General features: G+C 41.9%; 1 protein-coding gene across 2 annotated transcripts in view; it reads left to right on the forward strand.

The window, feature by feature from the left end:
* Positions 1 to 25,640, forward strand: part of FHIT (fragile histidine triad diadenosine triphosphatase) — a 309,627-nt gene that overhangs the window by 70,757 nt on the left and 213,230 nt on the right. For both annotated transcript variants that reach the window (XM_055556940.1, XM_055556939.1), the window contains exon 3: positions 17,582 to 17,650. In XM_055556940.1, coding sequence (XP_055412915.1) covers positions 17,582 to 17,650 — 69 coding nt within the window. The remainder of the gene's footprint in view (positions 1 to 17,581; positions 17,651 to 25,640) is intronic.

Raw genomic sequence — 25,640 nt, forward strand, 5'->3', positions numbered from 1 at the left:
TGTAACAGGACACCATTGGCTGGCTGGGTGTGTTAAACAACAGCGTGTTCCAAGGTTGTGGAGGCTGGGAAGTCTATGATAGAGGCCCCCACAAAGCTGGTGTTGGGTGCGAGCCTGCTTCCTGGTGTGCAGATGACACCCTTCTTGTGTCCTTACATGTGGGGACAAACTTGCTTGTGTCTTTTATAAGATCCCTGATCCTATTCACGAGGGCTCCACTCTCCTGACCTAATTACCTCTCGAAGGCTCTACTTCCCAATACGGTTACATGAAGGGTTAGGGTTTCAGCATGTGAATTTTAGGGGCACACAAGCTTACAGCAGGAGGTAAGAGTGGAACAGAGATGTAAGTGACAATAACCAGGAAAGCCACTCAGATTGGCTGTGCATTTCCTTATGGCCACAGGAGCTGTGCTGAGGGCTGTTTATGCGTTATCTCATCCTCTCCACAGCGCTTTGAAGAAGGCACATTATTATCTGCATTTTATGTGTGTGGAACCCAAGGCTTACAGGTATCAAACTATCCCCCTGTGTCACTCAGACAGTGAGAGTGGGAGTGGGAATGTCATCCTAGGTCATGTGACCTTGGAACTTGGTCGTCTTAACCATCAAGCTCCACTGCCTGAGGCTTTGTATCCCTAAGGGAGGGGCGCCCAGGTCTCTGCATTCAGTCTCCTTCCCCAGGGGGTTGAAAGCAAAGGTTTCCACATGGTGCTTTATGGGAGCCCCAGGGCTTCTAGGGGCCAGGATATGTGTATGCAGGGGTCTCGAATGTGTTTCTAGGGATACTTCTGTTTGCCTTACAGGTTAGGATTCGAGTGAATACATTTTTTAAATAATGGGTTGAACTCCTTAAAAGAAAGTTGGAAGATGACTTGTTTCTTGAGTATTTATTTAAAATTTTATTTTAAAATTTAGCGTTTTTGGTGATAAGGCAGCTGTATTAGAGGTGGGGGCTGCAGCGGCAGCAGCAGTGATAACTGCAGACGCTGAGCTTGATGCTGACTCAGCGCCAACATGAGATGAGTCTAAGCCCTTTGCAGTACTAACCATTCAGTCCTCTCAGCCACCCCATGGGGCAGGTTCATCTTATAGAAGACAAATCTGAGGTTCTGAGATGGGTGACATCCCACAGCTTGTAATAACTGGGACCAGGCGTTGAGCTCAGGTGGTCTAGCTGCAGAATCTCTATATTGTGATCCCGTGAAACAGGATTTGGGACCTGTCATAGGCTTTACATCCCTCATCACTTGGTTTAAAGTGAATTCTACGCCTGCTGTGCTCTAGACTTGGTGGCTGTGTGTCCATTGTCAGCACTTGACAACCTGCACTGTATGTGGGGCTTCTCACTCATTCAGTGTAACCTGTGATGCTCTCTGTCTAGACTTCTTGATGGCATATGTATGATGTTCCTTAGAATATGACCCCCAACTTTCACATCCTTGAGCCTGGCATGGCCTGCTCATGCAACTCATTTTAAGAGATGGATTGTTGGTTAATCACCTTCATGAATTAAGCCAATGTGGGCAGTAACCAGGGCCAGACAGTGTCCTAAACCAATGCAAAGAAATGTTTTTGTACAGTAATACACAGTCAGCCATTGGATGGTCCTCTTGACCAAAAATTAATTCCAAAGGTTAAGAGGCACAGGAAAGTCATCATAAATGCTTCCTCTGACCTCACCTCCTACACAGGCAATCCTGACCTGTGCCATGAGGGAGCATTTATGCTAAATGTTCCTTAAAAAGTCTCCATCACTATAAATCCTGGGTCTGTGGCCAGAGTCCCAGCAAATTTAAGATGTTATTAAAATTCTACTGCAATTCCTTCTGTAAAGGAGGATTCAGACTGTTTCAAGGAGAATTCGGACATGACGCAGCGTGTCTTCCATGAATGGTGAACCAGGGAGACTGAAGTTAGCAACTGTTCCATTCTGGATGAAAGAATAAAGAAGTTTAGTCAACAGAAATCCCAGGCCTCGGTTACCGAAATCATTCAGAAAAAGAAACATTATCAATGTCTCATATTATCTAATTTCTGGGCTCTGTCTGTGGAATCATTCTGTCTCATTGAACAGTAAAGTATATTAGGAGAAAAATGAGGGATGGTTCCAGGGCTTCCCCACTGTCTATTTCCTTTTTTATTATTATTGCTTTGGTAGTATCATCGCTGTGCCTCTGAGCTACCAGACAGGGTCCCACAAATCTCCCTGGCTCCATGTGTGGGAGCCAGGCTGAGATGATATGCAGCCCTCTGGATGCTCCCAGCAGCGTTCCTTCTAAACCCAAACTGAGATGTGATTTAGGAGGGCCCTATAAAACTAGGGATCATTGGCCTAATCGGAGTCATTCATCCTGTCTTGAGCTATCAAGTCCATGCTCATGGGTTGCAGGGAGTTGGGTGGGGGCGGTTTTCCTGGTATATTTTACAATGACTACTTTGAAAAGAATCTCATTTATGAAGCTAATGCTCTCTGTAGCATATCTGGGTAGAACCCTTTCAAGAAGTAGCAGCTCCACTTAGCAGTTCTGTAGGCTGAGATTTACTCCATCCTCAAAGAGGATGTCACTTCTAAAGCATGACTCCGAAATAAATACCTGCTCACTTGAGTGAGGAGGAAAATGTCATGCTCTAAAAGATGGTTCTGCCTAATTCTTTCTAATTCAGGAGCATTAGAGAATAAGACAGCATATGGATCAAGAGAAAAGCAGGATGTGAATAACAAAAAAAGCAATCCAAGGGAGAAATATGATAAAATTTGGATCACGCTAAATTCTATTTATGCCGAATGTCTTATTTCGTTGAAGTCTTATGTGAAAATAGCCGTATTGAAGTGGTGGAAAGCTTGAATTCAACTCCTGTGAAGGAAAGATAATGTTCATTGGAAAAATTTTGCAGTAACAGTGAAAAGAGCATACAGCAAAGGAGCTTAGAGCAAATGATAAAATCTTAGGAGAGGGTACATCTCCTTTTAGGAACTTTTAGTTTCTTGCTGTAGTTCCTACTGCAAATAACAACACAGTCTTATGATGTAGCATGCAGGTCCAGCAATAGTTATTCAAAAGTTATTCGAAGTGTGTAAATGAATGTCTCCTAAGTTTAAATAAATTGTCCTGACCTGCCAAAGCAGGTCCTGACGTGACAGTTTTTGCTTTAACACATTTCATCACCTCTCAGGAGAGGACCAGTATCTGGATCTCAGCACACTGCCAAGGATCTTTGTTTCTTGATTTTTCCTGGTAACTTTTTTTCTCCTAAACAATCCAGTCTTAACTTTTGGACAAAGAACCAATAAATAGATCCATCATTACGCTTTGGTGATTTTTTAAAGTACCTGCTTTTAAGAACAGTTTACAAAAATCATTTGAGTTTTTAACCACTTGAAATGATAATACCATTAAATTGTATTGTCATTTTCCTAAATAATAACTCACACTGATAGTAATGTGTGACACCATCAACTTGAAGCCCAACCTGTGATCTTGTCTGGATTCAGTTACATCAGCGTGACCATTTGATATTCAAGTCCTGTGTCTGTTTCCATTTTCAGAAATGTCCAGTCTATAGTGTCCTGTTATTGTTGTTGTTCAGTCACTAAGTCATGTCTGACCCTTAGTGACCCCATGAACTGCAGCATGCCAGGTTTCCCTGTCCTTTACTATCTCCCGAAATTTGCTCAAACTCATGTCCACTGAGTCGGTGATGCCATCCAACCATCTCATCCTCTGTTGCCCCCTTCTCCTCCTGCCCTCAATCTTTCTCAGCATCAGGGTCTCTTCCAATGAGTCAGCTCTTCGCATCAGGTGGCAAAATTATTGGAGCTTCAGCTTCAGCATCAGTCCTTCCAATGAGTATTCAGGGTAGATTTCTTGTAAGTTTGACTGGTTTGATCCTTGCCATCCAAGGAACTCTCAAGAGTCTTCGACAGCACCACAATTTGAAAGCATTGGTTCTTTGGTGCCCAGCCTCTTTATGGTCCAACTGTCGCATCCGTACATGAATACTGTAAAAACCATAGGTTTGACATATGGACCTTTGTCAGCAAAGCAACATCTCTGCTTTTTAATAGGCTGTCTAGGTTTGTCATAGTTTTTCTTCCAAGGAGCAAGGATCTTTTCATTTCATGGTTGCAGTCACTGAATGGTATCCTAGCCTTCCCTCAATTTACAGATCTACTTCCTGGTCCCTTTCTTAGCAGTAGAAAAGGAATTAGCAAAAGCTTGCCCTTCATGACTGACCTTTCTGAATTTCTCATTCCTTTTATTTAAACCAAATATTAAAGGCAAAAACTATACCAGTGATACACTTGCCTAGTGAGATAATGAGGAAGCACCATCTCCGTAATTACCGTGTCAGTATCTCTGGAGGGACATGAAAGCTTGTCCTGTCCCTTTAACAGGACAAGTTGCTAATCCCCTTCACATTTTCCCCCCTTTGGATGGATAATATTTCATAAAAATTTTGGCTTTGTAAAATATTCCTAAAGGGAGGCTTAAGCAATAATGCACAGATTATGGAAATGATGCTCATTAAGTAGAGGGCGAGATTCTGGAGAGCCACAGAACTGCTTCAAAACATGTAACCTCCATTAGAGGCTTCATTTGAATGTTTATTCATGGAGCAGTAAACGTTTATTATTATACATTTTATTGAAACATAAATTAAAGAACTGTAATTATGTGTACAGCAAACACTAAAGCAACGTGCATTTGTCATGAAATGAGTAAGACAAGGAAAAATGCCATCACTCTTTCATTTGCATCCAAATCCTTTATTGTGTACCTGACAGAAAGGCACCCAGAGGGAACAGCTCTGCAGATTAATGGTCTGATACGGTGTGGAAATAGAAAGTACGTATTCTAGGTATGCTTGCTGGCGAATAATGCATCCTAGAATTAATTTGTGAAGGTCAGAAGGTATCCAAAGAAAGGGTGGGTTTCTGCTTCTCTCTTGAGGGAGTCACAATGACTCTTATCACAGTTAATGCTGAACAAAGAATCTGTCCTCTTGACAGTCAGCTGGGTCCTGATTGTTTTCAGGATAAGCTATTTGCTTCAGACACTCAAGCATATTTGAGCAGTTTTTTAAAAGGAAGTTGGGAAGATAAGGTCTTCAAACTTACATTTTGATAAAAAGAAACTTTTCCATGGGGAAGAAAGGCATGTGCCATGCAGTCAGAATGGCTCTGCATAGACCATGGTCTTACATGTGCAGGAACTCCTAAGCAGAGGAAGAAGACCAGCGTGGTGAAGAGGATCTGAGTGTATGAGGTTACTTTTTTTCCCCCTCTCCTTTCTTTCTTTTAAAGGAAGTGAACAGATTAAGAATATAGTCATCTCTCCACCCACCTATCTGTCCATCCATCCATGCATCCATCCATTCATTTGTCCATCCATCTGCTCATCTCCTTATCCTTCCAACAATTACATAATGTATTCTCAAAGCTAGGAATCTGGGAGGAGAGGAAAATAAATAATCAGAAGGAAAATATGGTAAAGACTCACCTAGAGGTCCAGCCTAATGAAACAGAGAGAACTATAGTTCTGGATATTTTGTACTGAAAGCAGTTACTGAGATTGATACAAAGACTCACAGGAGCCCTGGAGAGTCTGAACGTCACACAGAAGAGGTGGCATCTGAACTGGCCCTTAAAAAGCAAGAGGAAGATAGGAGAGAAAGGAGCTCCACATGGAGGGAAGACCAATTTCTAATTTTTTCTACCAAGAATATGGAAATGCAACAGCTACAACGGTAGCTCACAAAACACAAGGATGACAAATCCTGAAATACTCTTGTATCTCTTGAAAGTTGTTTTGCTGGAAACCTCATTAAGGTGCTTTCCCTGCAAGACAGCAAACAGAATCAGTTTCACAGAGAACCTCTGACCTCCTGCCTGTGTATGTCAATGTGAGTTTGTGCTAAGTCGCTTTCAGTCATGTCTGACTCCTAGCAACCCCATGAACTGTAGCCCGCCAGGCTCCTCTGTCCGTGAAATTCTTCAGGCAAGAATAGTGTGGGTCAACAGGAAGATTCTTACCCCAGAAGGGTCTACCTGGATTCCACCTGTCTTGTTGCAGGAGCATAATCTAATGTTGTAGAAATGACCTGATTTGAAGAATATCATGGTTTTGCTGATCTTGGGTGAGTTGGTCAACTTTTTTAAGAGTGATAATTACAAGTTCTACTTTCTTTTTGTTAAATAGTTTTACGAATTTGAAGCTATTATGCCACTTTGAAAATCAGTCGTGAGACAGAAGATAATATGGAATGTTTTACAGGCTTGACCTCAAGTTGTAAGAGAACTAGTCTCTCATGGACCTCCTCACATTCGTGCTCATTAGCCTGAGATGAGTAGTATTTGGGGTGGCAGGGTGATGCCTTCTGTTGGGTTGTGTGTTACTATACCACAGTGCCAACAGGAAATGTTGTACTTGGACTTTGGAGTTGAGAAAATCTATCCACTCTCCCTCCCAAGGCTTCCATTTCTTGATCTATATCTCCCTCCATTTTGCCTCATCTTTCAAGTGGAGATAAAACCAGTATTCCAATGCATAATGTTGTGTGTGTGTACTGAGTCGCTTTGGTCATGTCCAACTCTTTGCAACCCCATGGAGAGAGGAGCCTGGTGGGCTACAGTCCATGGGACTTCCTGAGCAAGAATACTGGAGTGGGTAGCCATTTCCTCCTCCAGGGGATCTTCCCAACCCAGGGATTGAACTTGGGTCTCCTGCATTGGCAGGCTGATTCTTCACCGTCTGAGCCACCAGGGAAGAAAATGCATAAGGTTATTGTGGATTATATGAAATATATTGATAAAGTATATAGACTAATGCTGGCATATTCCAAAGATTCAGTAAATTTTATTATTACTATATTATACAGAAGTAGCTTTGAAAATATTTTAGGCAACCTACTTCTTCTCTCAATCAGAAGGCTTGGTTCTGCAGGGACTTTTGCTAAGAAGATTCCATTCCAGGACATCACCAGCCCCAAAGCTTGTGTTTTCTTCCTGGCTGGATTCTTCCTTACTCGGTTGGGGGAGGCCTCACCTTCTACTGATAAGCTTAAGGTCAGCATGAAAACACTACCAGCTCCTTAGTTCCAAAATAAATGTCCCTGGAAGTGCTTCGCTCAAGGGCCTTGCGGATACCTTGACACTGTCAACTCAGGGGTAGAAATAGTCGTCTGTCAAAAGGCGTGGGCACGTGATGGTCTCTGGTTGTGCTGGCAGGCTCCTTCCTGTAGCATATGCAGTTGCTGTACCTGTCATGAAATGCAGGAAACGCAGGGTGTTCCAGGTGCCCCAGTTGTCCCAGTCAAGCTTAGAAATTTGAAGAAAAAGTAAAAGATAAAGAACAAATCCAGTTTCCAAAAAAATAAAAATAAAACCCTGAGTTTGTTGAGACCCTGTGGAGTCTCGTGGCTTAACGATTGTGTTTTTCAGCCATACATCACTGGCGGTGTTCCAATTGTGAGTTGTAATAATATATCATGAGAGGGATGGCACTCCAATGATGTACGGGAGCAGCACATCATCTGAGCATCCCACCTTTGATGATGCATGGCTCCAAACCACAATGAGAGTTTTAAGGAGCTTCTCCTGACCAGATAACTTTAAATTTCAATTTTTTTTTTTTTTTTTTTTACAAATTAAGGTTTTTTCAAGTCAAATAAAAGCAAGCTGATGAAATCTGATGCTGTAGAGAGGGTCACTGAATTCTGAAAATGTGGGTATGTGACTTTTCCTTTAGCTTTTAAGCTCATGAGGTGGAAATAATTGGCAGGCTCTTCTTCAATTCCTCCTCCACGAGAAGGGAAGCCCAGAGAACTGAACAAACATGAGCTAGTGTAGTGCATCTATTTCACCAATTTCCCCCATCTTCCACACTGCAAGCAAGACTAGCTTTATCTTTATCACGAAGAGCTGGATCACTGGAGATGTTGCAATAGGCAGTGGGTAATCCCAGGAGAAGTTTGTTTTCTTTAAGACTTTCCTCCTCTGAAATGTAGAACAAATAGGACAGATAAAAAGTAGATCAACTTCCTTACCCACTGCTCACAAGTTCAAAACAGGACATAAGGGAAGAAAACAGCTTTTCTATCATTTGTCTTTGTAAAGCCAAAGAAGCACTGATTGCAGGTGAGAAGAAAAAGAAAAGGTGAGTGACATGTGGGCCACTGACCTTGAGCAGGAAATGGGACCTGTTGTCATGGTTCCATCCCCTCTCCTGCTGTAACAATATGTTTATAAGATGGCGATGTCACTTATGAGAATGTATCTGCTTTGTTTAAAAACCACTCACTTTGGGGAGCAAGGAAATCACTGACAATTAAGAAAGCAGGTGCTGAAAGGACTGGTCCTCCTCCTTTTATTTTTTTTAACCCTACTCCAGTAAACAGAACAAAATGAGAAATCTCCCTACTCTTTGCATAATAGCCTCAAACAGGACCAGTGAGAGACAATTACATTTCAAGTGGCTTCTCCCGTTTTCCTTTCCTAAGTGAATTAAAGGGAAGAGTGGTGGACGAGTTACTGCCATGTGAAGAGAAGCATCTGGGCATGACGCATTAACACAGGCGCCCTCCCTATTATCTTGCCTCTAGTTTTTTTCACTCCTCTGGCTTCCTCCAGGAGATTCTAAGTCTCAAATTACTATAGATTCTTGGCGTCTTACTCCTACCTCTCCATGACTTCCAAAGGGCAGAACATCCTCTTTTCATCAAATAGAACCACTTACTGTCTCAAAAAGAAGTCCCAAGTGTATTTTCTCCTGTTCTAGAGGCTTAAGTGTATAATCTACGTAATGTAAGCATTCAGCACAGATCTCCCCAAGATGTGCACTTAGGCAAGTGGATTATTTTGATATAAAGGCAGTGGAGACCTCATGGGCTCAAGAGAGACCACTTCCCCTCCTTTAATTACCTAGAAGAATTTCATTTGGGGACTTTTCCCAGAAAAAGAGTTATTACCAGAGATAAATTTTATCTAAATACCCGTTCTAGACGGCAAGGAAGACATCTAATTAGCAAACTTTGCTCTTCTTCTTATTGTCCTGTGGATGACCCTCCTGTCCTTGAAATTCTTGATCCCATTCCTTAGCTCATGATAGCACATGTACCTCATTTTACTTTTCTGTTGCTGAGCCTCTCGTATATCTGGGGTTCCCATAGGTACAATAGTACATTTAATTTTCTTCTATTGATCTATGTGTCTTATGTCCAGTTAATTCTTAGACCAGTCAGAAGAACCTAGAAGGGTGGAAGAAAGTTTTCTTCCTCACTGACAGTAGCACAGAAAATAAATGCATTACCCACTTTTCTGAATGAGCAACTGTGCAGAGTTCTGTATATGCATTACCATATCCTCACCAAAATACTAAGATGTAGGAACTCCTACTGTCTCCCTTGTACTAGATGAGGAAAGTAAGGCTTACAGAGAGCAAGTACATTGTCAAAGGTCACCAAACTGGTCGTGGTGGTGGGTCTCGATTCTAAGCCCAGTAGCATGCATCTTAGTGCTTAGTCTCTCGGTTGTGTCTGACTCTACAACCCTGTGGACTGTAGCCTGCCAGACTCTTCTGTCCATGGGATTCCCAGGGACGAATATTGGAGTAGGTAGTCACTCCCTTCTCCAGGGAATCTTCTAGATCCAGGGATCGAACCTGGGTCTCCTGCATTGCAAGTGGGTTCTTTACCACTAGCACCACCTGGGAAGCCCCTAAGCCAGGTTGAGAGGATATCAAATCCCAATTTATTTATGCTCTTATTCTTCCCACGTAAGCAACTAATATCTGGGTGAGTGTATTCCCTGGTTTATTTGAAGAAGTCTGACTTTGCTGCTGCTGCTAAGTCACATCAGTAGTGTCCGACTCTGTGCAACCCCATAGACAGCAGCCCACCAGGCTCCCCCGTCCCTGGGATTCTCCAGGCAAGAACACTGGAGTGGGTTGCCATTTCCTTCTCCAATGCATGAAAGGGAAAAGTGAAAGTGAAGTCATTTAGTCGTGTCCGACTCTCAGCAACCCCATGGACTTTAGACCTGTACATATCTTGTTTGATTTATGACACGGTTACACCCCAATAAACCCATTGTAAGTTGAAAATATCATTAAAGTGAAAATACATTTAATACACCCTTACAGAATATCATAGCTTAGTCAGCCTACCTTAAATATGCTCAGAACACTTACATTCAACTGCAGTTGGGAAGAATCATCTAACATAAAGCCTATTTTATAACAAAGTGTGAAATAGCTCATGGATCTTATTGAATACTATACTGAGAGTGAAAACCAGAATGGCTGTCTAGTACAGATGGTTTCCCCTTGTGATCGAGTGGCTGCTGTGGGGAATGCCACTGCCCAGCGTCACGAGAGAATATGGAACCACACAATGACTGCTAGCCCAGGAAAAGATCAAAGTGTGGTTTCTACTGAATGCTTATTGTACTCACACCATCGTAAAGTTAGAGAATTGTAAGTAGAACCATCGAAAATCGGGGCCCATCTGTAGCTATAAACAGGCCAATGCAGTGATGAACAGTGCCCCTTTCAGTCTCAGAAGTTCCCTTTTGGACAACAAACTGTATCACCCTTAACCAATAGTATGTTTCATGTTGGGAAACCTGATTTCTGCTGGTTTTAAGCAGTCTTATCTGCCTCTTTCCCCCCTCTAAGGGGGGAAACAAGGGAGAAGGGAGGAAGGCAGTTTTGAAGGGATAGCCTTCCCATTCTGGTCCTCTGCTTATTGACCATTTTTATGCATCTTCTTTGGAGAAATGCCTCCTTTGCTCATTCTTTATAGTTGGGATTTGTGTCTTTACTCCTGAGTTGGAACAGTTATGTACAAGTTGTAGATAAAGGTCTCTTATCAGATGGATGATTTGCAGAATTTTTTTTCTCTCGTTCCATGGTTTACCTTTTCACTTTCTTAACTGTATCCTTTGAAGCACAAAGTTTTAAATTTTGGTGATGTTCACCTTCTTCCAATTTTAAGGACCCCTGTGATTACAGTGGGTTGTTGTTCAGTTGCTAAGTCATTTCCGACTCTTTGTAACCCCAGGGAAGGTAGCCTGCTATGCTCCCCTGTCCTCTGCCGTCTCCTAGACTTTGTTCATTACATGGGGTACAGATGGATATTTCAGGGTCATTCATACTCTACCTTGGTTTAGCATTGGTTGCAATGCTAATCCTTCTGCATCCATAATTCTCCTTTGCTATACAACTTAGTATATTCACCAGCCCTGGGGTTAAGATACTGAAGGGCCCACAGTCGGCCTCCCACAGCAGTTTTTGCTTTGATTCTTTAGAATCAGACTTGCCCTTCTGTGATTATTCATTGATCTGAGGGTGAGGTGTTCACACTGGGGCAATTGGTGGAGATTGCTGGTCTCCAGTTATGAAGGAGGGTATCTCTCTGTCTCTAGTCTTGCCTGCCCTTTCCCCCACCATGATTTTATCCTTTATAACCAAATTAGAATGTATTCTGAAAAGGACAAAAAACATCCATGTGACTATACTAACCATCCTCAGGTGAGTATGGGGTAAACTAAATTCATTCAAAAGCATGGAATTTAGAAAGATGGTAACAATAACCTGTATACGAGACAGCAAAAGAGACACTGATGTATAAAACAGTCTTATGGACTCTTCTATAAGAGTGGGAGAGGGAGAGGGTGGGAAGATTTAGGAGAATGGCATTGAAATGTGTATAATATCATATATGAAACAAGTCACCAGTCCAGGTTCGATGCACGATGCTGGATGCTTGGGGCTGGTGCACTGGGACGACCCAGAGGGATGGTATGGGGAGGGAGAAGGGAGGGGGGTTCAGGATGGGGAACACATGTATACCTGTGGTGGATTCATTTTGATGTTTGGCAAAACCAATACAATATTGTAAAGTTTAAAAATAAAATAAAATTTAAAAAAAATTAAAAAAAAAAGCATGGAAGGAGACACACAGGTTGTACGAAAGAGGCAGGACCTATAAAAATGTCATTAAGGTATTAATGATCAGGGAGAGCCTACATTTGGAGGAAAAGATAACAAAAAGGGCTTTTAAAGTTAAATTTTTCTCAAGCAGATGAGCCAGGAAAGGGTGAGTCTACTGCGTGGTGCAAACTATATACAGTTAATAGATTAGGGGCAGAAGACTTGATATTGACCAACTTGGCTAATCTATATTATACCTGACATGGCTTTGAACTAGGAAGATGTAAGGTGGAAGTGGAATTTAAGATGTAGCATCCTTGCTTTAAGTGATCTGAAGTCTCAGGGCAAAGGTAGGTTCCGTCCCCCAGGGGATGCAAGTCTGAGAGAACTTAGCGATGTGATCAAAGACATAACTGAGAAGTCACAGAGTTGGCAGAAGCATCGAGAGCCCATGTTGAAGAGGGGTCCTTATATTTGGAATCAGGAGAGAGGGTGGCCTCCTGAGATAAGGTGTCACTTGTGGTAAGAGCAAATGTTCTGGCCTCTGATGACAGACTCAGAGTCAGATATCAGCTACTGGTCACTCCCTGCAGGGGTGTGACCTTCTTGCTTAACCCCTTTGGTCTACTTTGTCTCTTGGGAAAGGTGATGCATTTATTAACAACTTCTGGGTAGCATTGTAAGGATTAATTGAAGTAATGATGTGAATCAACCCAGGGACTGGTATGTAGTGATCTTTCAATAAATATTAACAAAAAAATTACTACTACTGAGGATAATAATAATTGTAGAGACTTAAAGATTCAGGAAACTTAAACCTGTATTTCTTTCCTCCTCTACATCCACTGCCACTGATTTCTTTGCAAAACTCCTTTTCCTTAGAAAAGTCATCCATGCTTATTTATCTCCTTTTCTTCACCTTCTACTCTCTCTTAAACCCACTTCAGTTTTTTAAATAACAACTTAATGGGAATAAAATTCACATACCATAAAATGCACTCTCTTTATACAGTTTCGTGTTTTTCTAGTATGTTCACAAAGTTGCGCAACCATCACGACTATATAATTTCAGAACATACTCATCCTCCCCAAAACAAACGACATGTCTATTAGCAGTCCCTCCCCATTCCCCCTGACAGCTGCTAATTTTTTCTCTCTCTCTGCAAATTTGCCTGTTTTGGACATTTCATATAAACACAATGATACACTATCTGGCCTTTTGTGTCTGACGTCTTTCACTAGCATAACTCACTTAGTGAATTCTTTCCTGTAGCAGTACTTCATTACTGTTTATGGCCAAATCATATTCCACTATCTGGCTATACCACATTTCGTTTATACATTCACTACTTGCTGGACGCTTGGGTTCTTTTCCCTGTTTGGCTATTATGAATAATACTACTATAAATATTCATGTACAAGTTTTTCTGTGGACATGTTTTCACATCTTTGGGGTGGGTACTTAGGAGTAGAATCCTAAATCATATGGTCACTCTATGTTTAACTTTTTGTTGTTGTTCATTCACCAAGTCGTGTCCTACTCTTTGTGACCTCACAGACTTCAACATGCCAGGCTTAGCTGTCCTTCACTATTCCTGGAATTTGCCCAAGTTAACTTTTTGAGGACGTGCCAAACTATTTTCCAAAACAGTGGCGTCATTTTACAGTCCCCAAAACAGCCTATGAATGTTCTAATTGTCCACATTCTCATACACACTTGTTATTTTCTCTTTTTTTTTGTATTGCCATGCTGTTGACTGCTAAGTGATATCTCAGTGTGGTTTTATTTTCATTTCACTAATGGCTGATGATATTGAACATCTTATGTGCTTTTTAGTTAAGTTTTTATTTTACCAGTTTCATCGAAATCAACATAGGCTTTCAACAGTGCTGACTCTGTTGATTATACTCTCCATGAAACTCCTCCTTTCATCAATTTTGGAACTTACCCTCTCTTGATTGGCCTCATTCTTTGCTGTATCCTTAGTCTTAGTCCTACAACTTCTCTTTCCAGACTTCAGATGCTGAAGTGTTCCAGTTCTGTAGCTCTGCACACTACATTTTTTGCATGACATTTATACCCCCCTGAAATTAAGTTGTATATTTATTTGCTTGTTTATTTTCTGCATCACCCATTGCAGTATAGTTCTAAGGAGGCAGTGACTTTGTTGTGTTTATTACTATATCCCTGGTTTCTAGAATACCACCTGGTTCTAAATATTTTTTGCACGAATAAATCTATTAAAAAATGTAGACAGATGTTATCTGAATAAAGAACAGAGATCTACATAATTGATTAAGCTTCTGGATTGCTAATTGAACAGATTTAACCGTGTGTCTTTTGGGTGCATCTTCTGTGACAGTGTACTAGTGAGCATTGTGAAATTGTAGTTGACCATGAAAAATTTTTTGGTATGTAGTGCATCATAGATTTTTAAAAATACTCCTATACTGCAACATTTAATTAGAGGTTTTATTAGCATTTAGAAAAGTCAGTTGTGATCACCAAAGCTCAACATGAATTCACTAAGAACAAATTAGGTCAAATTATCCCTGTATGTGCTGCTTGTGGGGGCTTTATCAGAAGGCCATTCTATTGGAAGGCGATGGCAATGGTGTTCCTTCACAACAGCAAGGTTTTGAGGTGGCTTTATCATCACTTCCCTTTTCTGAGAAGTTGAGTGGGTTGTCAGGATCTTGTGATCAATCTGTCACTTAAAAATTTAAGTCAAGCCATCAGGCTGGGTTGAGATCTATGCCCTTGGGGGAAATCACCTGTATGGTGAGCTGTTTGCTTTCATCAATGTCACGGTGAATTTAAAGTGGTTACCAGTCATCAAGAGTGGCATTCCAAGACTGGGTGGTAACTGAGCCTATAGAGATAGCCCTGAACACTAAACCCAGGACAGCAAGGTAAAGGAACAGAGGTGTGGAGTGGGCCTGGACCCAGGAAGTTTCCCTAATGTAAGTTCACAACTACCTATATGTCCTTGGTGAATGAAGATGGGCATATTCCTAAGGACAAGGCACAGAGGGTGACCAGTGAGAGGGAAGTCATGCAAGCATTCAGGAATATGACTCCCAGAATGCAATAGGGCAGGCAAAGTAGTGAGTGACTCATGTTAGAGTGAGTGCCCATGTTAGCATGTTTTCAGGAGAGGAGGTCAAGAACCACATGGATCATCTGAACCAGTGGTTCTCAAGGTATGGCCCTGGACCAGCAACATTGATATCACTGGGAGTTTGTTAGAAATGCAAAATTTAAGGGTCTAGTGATCCGTGTTTCACCAAGCCGCAGATGCATGCTCAGATTTGAAAACCACTAGTCATAGCAACAGAAATAAGCTTTAGCAACAGGATAACTTTAATATTCTATTCAAGAAGCTTCATAAGTATATTCCCTTCTGGTATGGGAACCAACCCCTGAATGTGACTTCTACTCTATCTGCCAGTTAGAAAAATAATAAACATAACCAAAAAATAAGAGTAATACTACTTCAGTTATGTGTGTTGAGTATCACTGCTGCTGCTGCTAAGTCACTTCAGTCATGTCCGACTCTGTGTGACCCCATAGACGGCAGCCCACCAGGCTCCCTCATCCCTGGGATTCTCCAGGCAAGAACACTGGAGTGGGTTGCCATTTCCTTCTCCAATGCATGAAAGCGAAAAGTGAAACTGAAGTCGCTCAGTCATGTCTGACTCTTAGTGACCCCATGGACTGCAGCCTACCAGGCTCCTCCGTCCATGGGATTTTCCAGGCAAGAGTACTGGAGTGGGGTGCCATTGCCTTCTCCAGTACTGAGTATTACCTACTGATTTGGTCCCCTTAACAACTCTGTGCGGTTGAAATGGTTACAGTCCCCATTATCTGTAATGGTACTGAGATTCAGGACTTATGAGGCAAGACCACACAAGCTAGTAAGTGGAAGTTCCAGAAGTTGTATTAGGCCCTTTGGCTGCAGAACACTGGTCTGGAATACCTGATTATTAGAAAGGCCAAGGTAGATGGTGGGTGGGTGGATAGATGGAAGAAAGGAAGGAAAGAAGGCAAGGAGGACAAGAAGAAAGTAGAGAAGGAAGGAAAGAGGAAAGAAGATGGAAAGGGTAGCTGCAAGCTTAGGAAGTAAAGATGGAATGAAGGATAGGCTATTTCCACGTAATATGGCATTTTTCCAGTCTTGCTGTTAAGTCAACTAGCCTGTGTGCGTCAATCAGTTTCAGTGTGGGCTTATCCAGCACTGGTTCTTTCTAAGAATTTGGCTCCGTGGATAGTCAGTGATAGGTTTCCCCCCTGTTGTTCTTTCTCCCTGTCTCCCACTGCTCACCTTGTCTTTGTGACTTAGGCATATGCTCGTCCCAGGTGCTAAGGAATCCATAAATGGCTTTCTCATTAACTGGAGAATATTCTGGGAAAAACATGTGACTCTTTGGGGACCATGTGCTCAGAGGCTGTTGTGAAGCTCCTCTCTGCTTCATTCACCTTGGACGGTCTTGCTCCCTGCCTCTGCTTTAATAGCGTATCATTTTCTCCTCCTCCTGCAGCAAAGCCACAGGGACACTTAATCTCACAGTCTCCAGAGGCTGTTGGGAGGCTTGGAGCCTGATCGCTGTAATCAAGAAGGGGTGGGTATGATCAGAGACTGGGTCTGATTCTTTGTCTGCTTCTCCACATTTAGGCTTTTCCTTTTCGCATTCCTCCCCTTGGTTTGTAATAAAGGAGGGGACATAGCTCAAGGGCAGGCATGAGGTTTAACTTCAGTTGAAGTACAGTAGAGGCTATTTGGAAAATAAAACTTTCAAATGGCAAGTTAGCCTTGAAGGATATATTGAATTAGATATGCAGTGTGCTTTGATTCATGATCTCTGCATAATAGCATTGCTAAGTATATTACCTGGGTGCTTTAGTATACTAGAGAAATGGGCTGTTTAAAAGATTAACTTCACAGCATCAGTGTTAACATACTGATAAAGAATGTGGGAGTAAGAACCAGATTGGTGGGCTTCCTGCGCTGACCCTACCACTTCCGGTGGGCCCTTGACCTCTCTGAGTATAGATGCTCTCATCTGTAAAATGGAGATCAAAGTAGAACTTTGTAGGGGGTTATTTAGATCATTAAATGAGACAAAAGCCAAGCACAGTGCTTTCTTACAGTAATTCAACACCTAATAAGTGAGAACTATTTATGTTACTATTATATGATTATTATTTGAAGTCCTGGCTCTGTAATTTGGTTCATAGTCCTTTCTACTCTCACTCATCTGCTCTTTGCTTATGCAGTTCTCTGTTAGCCAGTTCTTATTTCTCAGTTTCGGAGTCGCCATGGTCACCTTTGAAGACGTGCTGTCATTTCAAAGCACTGGCTAAATACAACCGAGACTGACAACTATGAGTAATTCCACAGAGCCCCTAAAACACTGGCATTTCACTCAAACTCTCGTATATGCCACCACGTTGTCCTGTCTTGTTTTTTTGCCTCTCTCCTCTCTGCAGATTTCAGATATGATTACTGGAGATGATAATCATCTTCCTCTGAAAAATAATCCAGCAGGAACCAATGTGGAGTAATTGGACTTCACGAAAGCATCGCTGTCAAGTCTCGAAATATATGAGGAAATAATCACATTTTATTCTTTCTTTTACTTTTTCAGCATGTTCATGTCCACATTCTTCCAAGGAAGGCTGGAGACTTTCACAGGAATGACAGCATCTATGATGCGGTAGGTCTGCTCTCTCTGATCTTACTGTTTGATCACTGGTGCCATCAGAATAATGAAATCAATGTGATGAATCGGGAACACTGGAGGTATGGTCTTCAGTGATATTCTACCCAGTAAGACTTAGAAAGAGACCGTAGAGGCCAAGAAGCCAAGAATGGCCACTGCAGAAACTGAAGGCAAATGAATTATCATGATTTTCTTTTTCAAATGAAATCTGGCAGAAGCCAGGTGTCCTTCTGATTTCTGCCCTGTCATTTACCAGGGCACTGAACATTTGTGTGGAGATATAGCCCAGAGGTTCCATAGGAGATAATTTAGAGTGCCACCAATGGAAACCAAGCAGATTGATGTATGACTTTTTTTTTAGTTGAATACTACATTTAGTTTTAAAACCACTTTGAAATCCAGTTTGTCTTTCCTAATAGCATTTATTCAGAGTGGAACTTTGAATTGTGGCCAGCAGAAACTAGGTTGGTTTGAACGATAATGTTGCAGGAAGGGTGACCCTTCCAGGGCCTGAGAGTGTGCTCTTGTCTCACAAGCAGAAATGAATTGTCCAAGGAAACACACATGCTAACAAATCAAGACACTTTATTGGGAAGAGGCGCCTAATTGGAGAGCAGGAGGGTAAGGGAACCCAGGAGGACTGCTCTGCCATGTGACTCGCAGCCTCGGCTTTTATGGTGATGGGATTAGTTTCTGGGTTGTCTCTGGCCAATCATTCTGACTCAAGAGTCCTTCTGGGTGGCCCACGCATGGCTCAGCCAAGATGGATTCCAGCCAGGAGGACTCTAGAAGGTTGGTAAGACATATGGACTGGCTTCTCCTCTCTCCTTTGGACCTTTCCTGATTTCTTCGAGTTTATGGTAGTTTGTTAGTTCCAAGTCCCTTACCAGGACCTCCTACTGTAAGGTAACCCATGCAAGTGACTCATTCACGTGTCTTCCTGGCCAGGGCAGGTGGCCTCAGTCAGTGTTTCACCCAACAATAAGAGGGTGACCCCTGTGTCATAAGCACTGAGCAGTTAACTTATTACTTCCCTTCAAAGATATAAGTGTGACCCCAGTATAGAGATGAACAGCAAGAGCCAGGAGATCTGCTCCTAGGACCGCGTCTACATGAGAACCTGGGCATGTCTGTCTGTGCTACGTGAACTGTGCAGTCTGTAATAGATGTGTTGGTGTGAAGAAAAAAGAAATGATTTCAGTGTGACTATTTCTTCTAGCTAGGAAAGGGCACATATGTTCCCCACATATAAGAGCTGATCCGATGGTAGTGGGGGCCTGAGGTGCTTAGTTGGGAAGGGTTCTGAGGCTGTTCTGGATGCGTCTGCCATGGGTATCAAATATGAGAGAGGAGCCATTTATTTGACACTCCTGTTCTATCCCTTTGAGAATAATGTTTCAAATACATTTTATGATTTTAATTGTTTGTCATGGTACTCGACCTCTGTGATGATTCCCACCTGGTTTCCAGCAGTCAGAAACTTTTTTTTCAATTTATAGGGGTTTTTATGCATCTTTTTAAAATGTATTTATAAGGTTTATTTGTAGTAACTAGGTATTAAAATGGCTACCCAAACCCTGAAAATTAAGATCAAGAGGTCAACAGTTAGTAATGGGACTTATAAATCATTTATCTTGGAGTCACTGAATTCTCTGAGGTGACAAGTGAGCATGTCTGGGGCATCTCTCACTGTCTTAGGTATCCTGTGTTTTCCAAGGGCTGCAGTCCACCTGTGTAGGGTAGATACAGTCTAATCACTGGTCCCTAAGTGCTGCTCTGTGGACCAATTGCTGCAAATCTCAGTTCTCAAGAGGTCCTATTCCCAGAGATACTGATCCAGTATATTACAGAGCCACATAAGAGTCAGTAATTGTGTGTGCTTAAGAAAGTCCCCAGGAGATTCTGGTGCATGGCTAGGTTTGGGAATGTGCTTTCCTCCCAAATGTATACTTTCTCAAAGCTATGTCCTATAGTATTTTAAACTGAACTCATTTTCACTGGATGTGGAATGTATTTTGGGGGTTAGTAAGGGCTTCGTTTGAGTTGGAAGAAAATTAGAATTATGGAGTAATTATAAAAGAGATGCATTTTGAAAAAATCCAAGTACTGATCTTATTAGCATAAACTGAGGTTAATAAAATGTTGCCAAGTACAGGCTATTTTAATGAATACATTAGCACATGATTTATATACAAGTGAATACTGCTAAAGTGGTATTAAAAGTACTTGAAAACACTGTTTTCTTAGACTGAACTGTCACCTTGAAATCTTGTTTGTATTCCAAATGTGCTTGTGACAAAAGCTGCAGGGCTACCTTTCAGCCCTAGTGGAGACACGGAGCCCAAGGTCAAGGTTGGCTCGCGGCCTTTCTCTCCCCTCTCACGCTTTTGCTCTCGTGCGCACCCTCTCCCGGGGTCTCCAGCCCCACAACACGTGTCCCTACCTCCTACCTATTAGGAGAAGCTTCTCAGGAGAGGTAATTGCTAAAAGAGTTTGTTTTTTTTTTTCCTCCCATTACTTGGTGAGTTATAAGTACCCAGTAAGGGAAACTTGCTAAGAAACTTGAAGAGATTGAACTTTGGAGACAGCCAGAGTTAGGTTCCAATTCCAATGCCACCTACTGCTTGTGTGACATTGGACAAGTCACTTAATCCCCTTGCCTTTAAAATGCAGATATATATAAAACATACTCTTCAAAATGTTGTTGCATGTAATATATGACGTGACTGTGGGGGTCCTCAGCCTCCGGACTGTAAACCTGTACCTCCTGTCAGATCAGAAGCAACATTAGATTAGAAATAAAGTGCACGACAAATGGAACATGCTTGAATCATCTGGAAACCATCCCCTCCACCCACAGTCTGTGGAAAAATAGCCTTCCATGAAATTGATCCCTGATGCTGAAAAGGTTGAGGACTGCATGAAAAGCTTACTGCAGAGACTGGTGCATACTAAGCATTTATTAGTAAGTAACTGTTTCTCTTCTTATTAATGCTATTAGTTTTGTTTTGTTTTTCAAAAAAACAAAAACAGCCACAGTCGGTCAATGGAGAACCTGGATTTGAAGCCAGGTTATTGGATGCCCCCACTGAGCACTTTTTTCAAGGGTCAGATATCCAAGTTTCCCTCTGTTTTAAATCACTCATTCTGAGATTCATCTTCCTCTTTGTGCAAAAATACATCTCCAGTTTGAGCACATAATAAGATAATGTCTAGAAAGCAGCATGAGAAACATGAGGCATTACACAGGCGTTATTGGTACAAGACGTAACGGACATTAGACTGAGTGATCTTAATCAGGAGTGATGGAGCGATGAGGGGCAGCATTCTTTATCCTGGTGGGAGCACTGGCTCCAGATTATGCATCTCTCCATGAAACACAGCAAACAGGCTGCCTGGGAGGGCTGGGAGTGGAATGGGGACAGCAGGAGACAGAGCTCCATAAAGCGTAATTGTATCCCCACTGCTGCAGAAATAGAAGATGATGCCTGCAGAAGCTCTGCATTACAAATGGGCTAGGAATGCTGTGTTCTCCCCAGGCGCTATTTGCAGAAGGATAGTGACAAATTGGAGAAGGTTCACAGAAAGGTGATGGGGATGACAGAGTCCGGACACAGTTACCTGGGGAGTCACTGAAGGTGAAGATGTGTTGTCTGAAGAACACGTGTGGTTCGTAGAGGGAAGGCAGTGACAGGTTACCATTTCTAAATATCTGAAGGGCTAGCAGGTAGGAAAGGTATTGAAGCTGTTTTAAATGGTTCCAGAGAGCAGATCTGGAACTCTTAGGCATCCAGGAAGCAGTTACCAGTTCCACAGAAGAGCAGGTCAAATTGATAGAAACTTCTAAACGCTTAGAGTGCCTTGCGAGGGGGTGAGCTTCCCATCACTGGACCTATGCAAGCATGGAGAGGATGGCTGTGTTTCTTCCGGAGGACTTGTCAATCCAGTTCTTGGATGGGCCACATGGTTCTGTGATTCCTGTTTTTACATATCTGGCTATTTGATGATTACTTCCGTTTTTAGGTTACATAAGTTCTGTAACAAATAGGGTTAGGGTTAGGGTTTTTGTTGTTAGTATTCCAGCATTTGGGTTACTTCCTAATAAAAAATAGTCTTTCTTGTTCAGTTCATGGAAATATAAGCAATAACTCTTCCTTGACTTGCATGCGATTACTTGAATGATTAATCTTCTTCCCAGCCTCCTTCCTGGTTTTCCTCTAGCTCTGCATTGCCTTTGATGTTCCACAGGCTTTGTTTGCCTGCTCATGTGTGTTTTATTTTGCTTGTGAAGAGTTTTTTAATGACAGGCTCTATTTTGCCTGCAACCCATTTTTTAATGAACCCGGATGCTATTAGGCATGTCACTCACTCTCTGGGTCATTACCGCTGTTGGTCTATCACCTGACTTTCCCCACTTGTTTTTACCTGCTTGGCCCTTGAAGACATTTGAGTTTGCAATCTCTATGTCATGGCTCACGCTTCAAATATTACTAGTCCCCAGTATCCTCCATCCAGTCTGCATGCTGCTTCCCTGTAACACCTGCTTCCCCTCCTTGCTCCCTTGTTTACAATGCCCTGGGCGAGTCCTTTCACGTCAACAGAGGGTCTGCCCACGTCCCCAGTTCCTCTCAGTCTCATTCTCTCTCACCACTTGCTTTTGTCAAATTCTTGTTCCCACCTCAGGAACTTTGTATAGATTGTTTTCCTCACCTGTGACTTCTTCCGTTTTCTCTTCCCCTTCATGCGGCTCCCATATCTTCTACCAAATCCAAGTACAAATATAACTTCCTCCAAGAATGCTTTTTACTGATCCTCCTGCACCTCATCTAAGATAGCTAATCCCCTCTCCCCTCTGTGGTAAGACTGTTGTATTTCCATGCTTATTTCTTCATAACGCCACACTCAAAATAACTTAGTGTGTTATTCACTGCCCACTTCCCCAGCTCTGCTATCAAGCCATGGGAACGGGGACCTAATCTGATACAGAACAGGTAAATAAATACTTGTTAAATGAGTGAATACCTGAAAGAACAGGGCGTTGAAATAGAGGAACTTGAAATTCCCTACTAGTCCTTACATAATTTAAAAGAAGAGAACATCTTGCTTTTCAGAAGGTCGATTTATGAATTCATAGTTACATTAGTTGAGATTCTGACATGGCGTTATCAGCTGTCTGAGGTTAATGTAATGGAGCATTGATGGAATGAAGTCTGCTGACCAGAAATCAGAGTACACAGGGCTGCAGATTGCGGCACATCAGAAGGGCTTGGTGAAGTCGTTATAAACTTGTTTGATTGCTAAGCAATGTCAAAGCTGATAAGAAACCCCCTCTCAAACCCAAACTTGCTTGTCTGTAACAAACACATATGTGGGATTTGCTGACAACAAGCACTGAAGTTTCTCCTCCTTTCTTTCCAACCTTGATTATCGTTTCTGAGTTTATCTTCATCTGCTCTTCCTCCAGCTCTCTGTCCTGAGTTTTCCCTTATGAATTTTGCTCAGTAATTTATAATCCTTATTTCAGAAGATTAGTCTCTCTTCTCTGCCTCAAAACAGTTCAAGCTCCATCCTTTCCAAGGCAAGATCTCTTGTAAAGCCCTGTCTTTGCAGTTCTCCATGCAGATCTAATTTATATGGTGCTCCTAGACCCTTTCTAGTTATTTAAATTTCCATGAAATACATGAGACTTTCTCTGAAGGCAGTGGACCCTCCATTATCTTGACAAGTTGATGAAGATTATGATAATGACATAAATGTGTCCTTGGATAAGAGATCATGTACAGCTAATGTGGGGAATGGAAACACCCCTTGCTTAATGCCATGCTACATCATCTCATTAACCGAGTAAGGCTTGCCCTAGCTGTGTCCCAAATAAGCAACTCTCATAACTGTATTGGACAATTCATTAAATGTTTATGGGTGACATTGAATGGTTGTGATTGTGCACTGTGTATAAAACCCATTACTGACTAAGCACGTGACTATTATTAAAGCCAATGTGACTAGCAATCAGCAATTGGAAAAACTCAACCATGAATTTCATAGACAGAGCAACTGTGGGTTCAAGCATATCATGGGAAACAATTGCTTGGCTAAACACAATGCATGAACAAAATCAATTTGCTAAAATGCAGGTCATTTGGCCCTGAGAGCTGCAGAAAACTATTATATTGCTGATAATATTTATTGTTGAACTTGGATCTCTTTCACACACCATTTGACAATGGGCTCAAAGTCCATGGGTCCCCAGTTGACTCTCCAAAAGGGAAGGAATGTTTCATTGAGACAGTTAATTAGCTTTTTTCCTCTGGGTTCAATGATGTCCTCATAATGCGTTTTTCGGTGTTTGAGAATTTCGGCTTGAAAACTTTGTTACCTCTTGTTTTTTTTGTTTTTTAATTAATTTATTTTTTTGGAGGCTAATTACTTTACAATATTGTATTGGTTTTGTCATACATTGACATGAATCCGCCAGGGTGTACATGTGTTCCCCATCCTGAACCCCTCTCCCACCTCCTTCCCCATCCCATCCCTCTGGGTCATCCCAGTGCACCAGCCCCAAGCATCCTGTATCCTGCATTGAACCTGGACTAGCGATTCGCTTCACATATGATAATATACATGTTTCAATGCCATTCTCCCAAATCATCCCACCCTCTCCCTCTCCCACAGAGCCCAAAAGACTGTTCTATACATCTGTGTCTTTTTTGCTGTCTTTCAGACAGGGTTATCATTACCATCTTTCTAAGTTCCATATATATGTGTTAGTATACTGTATTGGTGTTTTTCTTTCTGGCTTACTTCACTCTGTATAATGGCTCCAGTTTCATCCAACTCATTAGAACTGATTCAAATGTATTCGTTTAATGGCTGAGTAATACTCCATTGTGTATATGTACCACAGCTCTCTTATCAATTTGTCTGCTGATGGGCGTCTAGGTTGCTTCCGTGTCCTGGCTATTATAAACAGTGCTGCGATGAACATTGGGGTACACGTGTCTCTTTCAATTCTGGTTTCCTCAGTGTGTATGCCCAGCAGTGGGATTTCTGGGTCATATGGCAGCTCTAGTTCCAGTTTTTTAAGGCATCTCCACACTATTCTCCATAGTGGCTGGATTAGTTTGCATTCCCACCAAGAGTATAAGAGGGTTCCCTTTTCTCCACACCCTCTCCAGCATTTATTACTTGTAAACTTTTCGATAACAGCCATTCTGACTGGCGTGAAATGGTACCTCATTGTGGTTTTGATTTGCATTTCTCTAATAATGAGCGCCAATCCCAAAGAAAGGCAATGCCAAAGAATGCTCAAACTACCACACAATTGCGCTCATCTCACAGGCTAGTAAAGTAATGCTCAAAATTCTCCAAGCCAGGCTTCAGCAATACGTGAACCGTGAACTTCCAGATGTTCAAGCTGGTTTTAGAAAAGGCAGAGGAACCAGAGATCAAATTGCCACCATCTACTGGATCATGGAAAAAGCAAGAGAGTTCCAGAAAAACATCTATTTCTGCTTTATTGACTATGCCAAAGCCTTTGACTGTGTGGATCACAATAAACTGTGGAAAATTCTGAAAGAGATGGGAATACCAGACCACCTGACCTGCCTCTTGAGAAACCTATATGCAGATCAGGAAGCAACAGTTAGAACTGGACATGGAACAACAGACTGATTCCAAATAGGAAAAGGAGTACATCAAGGCTGTATATTGTCACCCTGCTTATTTAACTTCTATGCAGAGTACATCATGAGAAACATGGGCTGGAAGAAGCACAAGCTGGAATCAAGATTGCTGGGAGAAATATCAATAACCTCAGATATGCAGATGACACCACCCTTATGGCAGAAAGTGAAGAGGAACTAAAGAGCCTCTTGATGAAAATGAAAGAGGAGAGTGAAAAAGTTGGCCTAAAGCCCAACATTCAGAAAACGAAGATCATGGCATCTGGTCCCATCACTTCATGGGAAATAGATGGGGAAACAGC

Source organism: Bubalus kerabau, chromosome 20 (genome assembly GCF_029407905.1).
Source record: "Bubalus kerabau isolate K-KA32 ecotype Philippines breed swamp buffalo chromosome 20, PCC_UOA_SB_1v2, whole genome shotgun sequence".
NCBI lineage: Eukaryota > Metazoa > Chordata > Mammalia > Artiodactyla > Bovidae > Bubalus > Bubalus kerabau.